Consider the following 631-nt stretch of genomic DNA (forward strand, 5'->3'; position numbering starts at 1 on the left):
CAAAAAAAACCCCGGCCCCCCTCCCCCTGGCACACAGAGGGACTCACTCCCGAGGAGAGACCTCAGCAAAGTCGTGCCGAGTCCCTCGCCTCTCCCCTCCCTCCGTGGCCCGGAGATGATCCTCTCTTAGCAGCTGCCTAGTCTACCTCCATTTTTGTTGTTGTCTTTTTGTTTGCGTTTTCTTTTCACAGGTCTGGTTCCAGAACAGGAGAGCAAAGTGCCGAAAGCAGGAAAACCAGATGCACAAAGGTGGGTAAAGGGGTGCGGGCCGGTCGGGGGGTGGCGGCCGCGGAGCCCCGAGCCGCCTTCGCCGCTCACCCGGCCCTGTCTCTCCCCGCAGGTGTGATCCTGGGAACCGCCAGCCATTTAGACGCCTGCAGAGTGGCCCCCTATGTGAATATGGGAGCCCTGAGGATGCCTTTCCAACAGGTAGTTAGCTCCGGTTTTATTTTCCTTTCACCCCCGGCGAGCTCCGACCCCCTTTCGTTTGCACGGGAGGAAGCCGGACACGTTTACAAGTGCCATTTATATAGAAGTTGGCACGTATTAAAAACAGGCTGTAAAACCTCGCGCAGGAGCCCCCGCCCGGCTGCCGGGAGCTTAGCGCCCCTCGGGCCCGGGGCCGAGCGGG

The 631-nt window shown here is 60.2% G+C and overlaps 1 protein-coding gene across 1 annotated transcript in view; it reads left to right on the top strand.

Annotated features, from left to right (window-relative positions):
• SHOX (short stature homeobox) overlaps positions 1–631 on the top strand; it is a 13,780-nt gene that overhangs the window by 7,678 nt on the left and 5,471 nt on the right. The window contains exons 3-4 of the mRNA XM_009637516.2: positions 192–249; positions 341–429. Coding sequence (XP_009635811.1) covers positions 192–249; positions 341–429 — 147 coding nt within the window. The remainder of the gene's footprint in view (positions 1–191; positions 250–340; positions 430–631) is intronic.

This window comes from Egretta garzetta, unplaced genomic scaffold (assembly GCF_000687185.1).
Source record: "Egretta garzetta isolate BGI_Z169 unplaced genomic scaffold, ASM68718v1 scaffold370, whole genome shotgun sequence".
Taxonomy (NCBI): domain Eukaryota; kingdom Metazoa; phylum Chordata; class Aves; order Pelecaniformes; family Ardeidae; genus Egretta; species Egretta garzetta.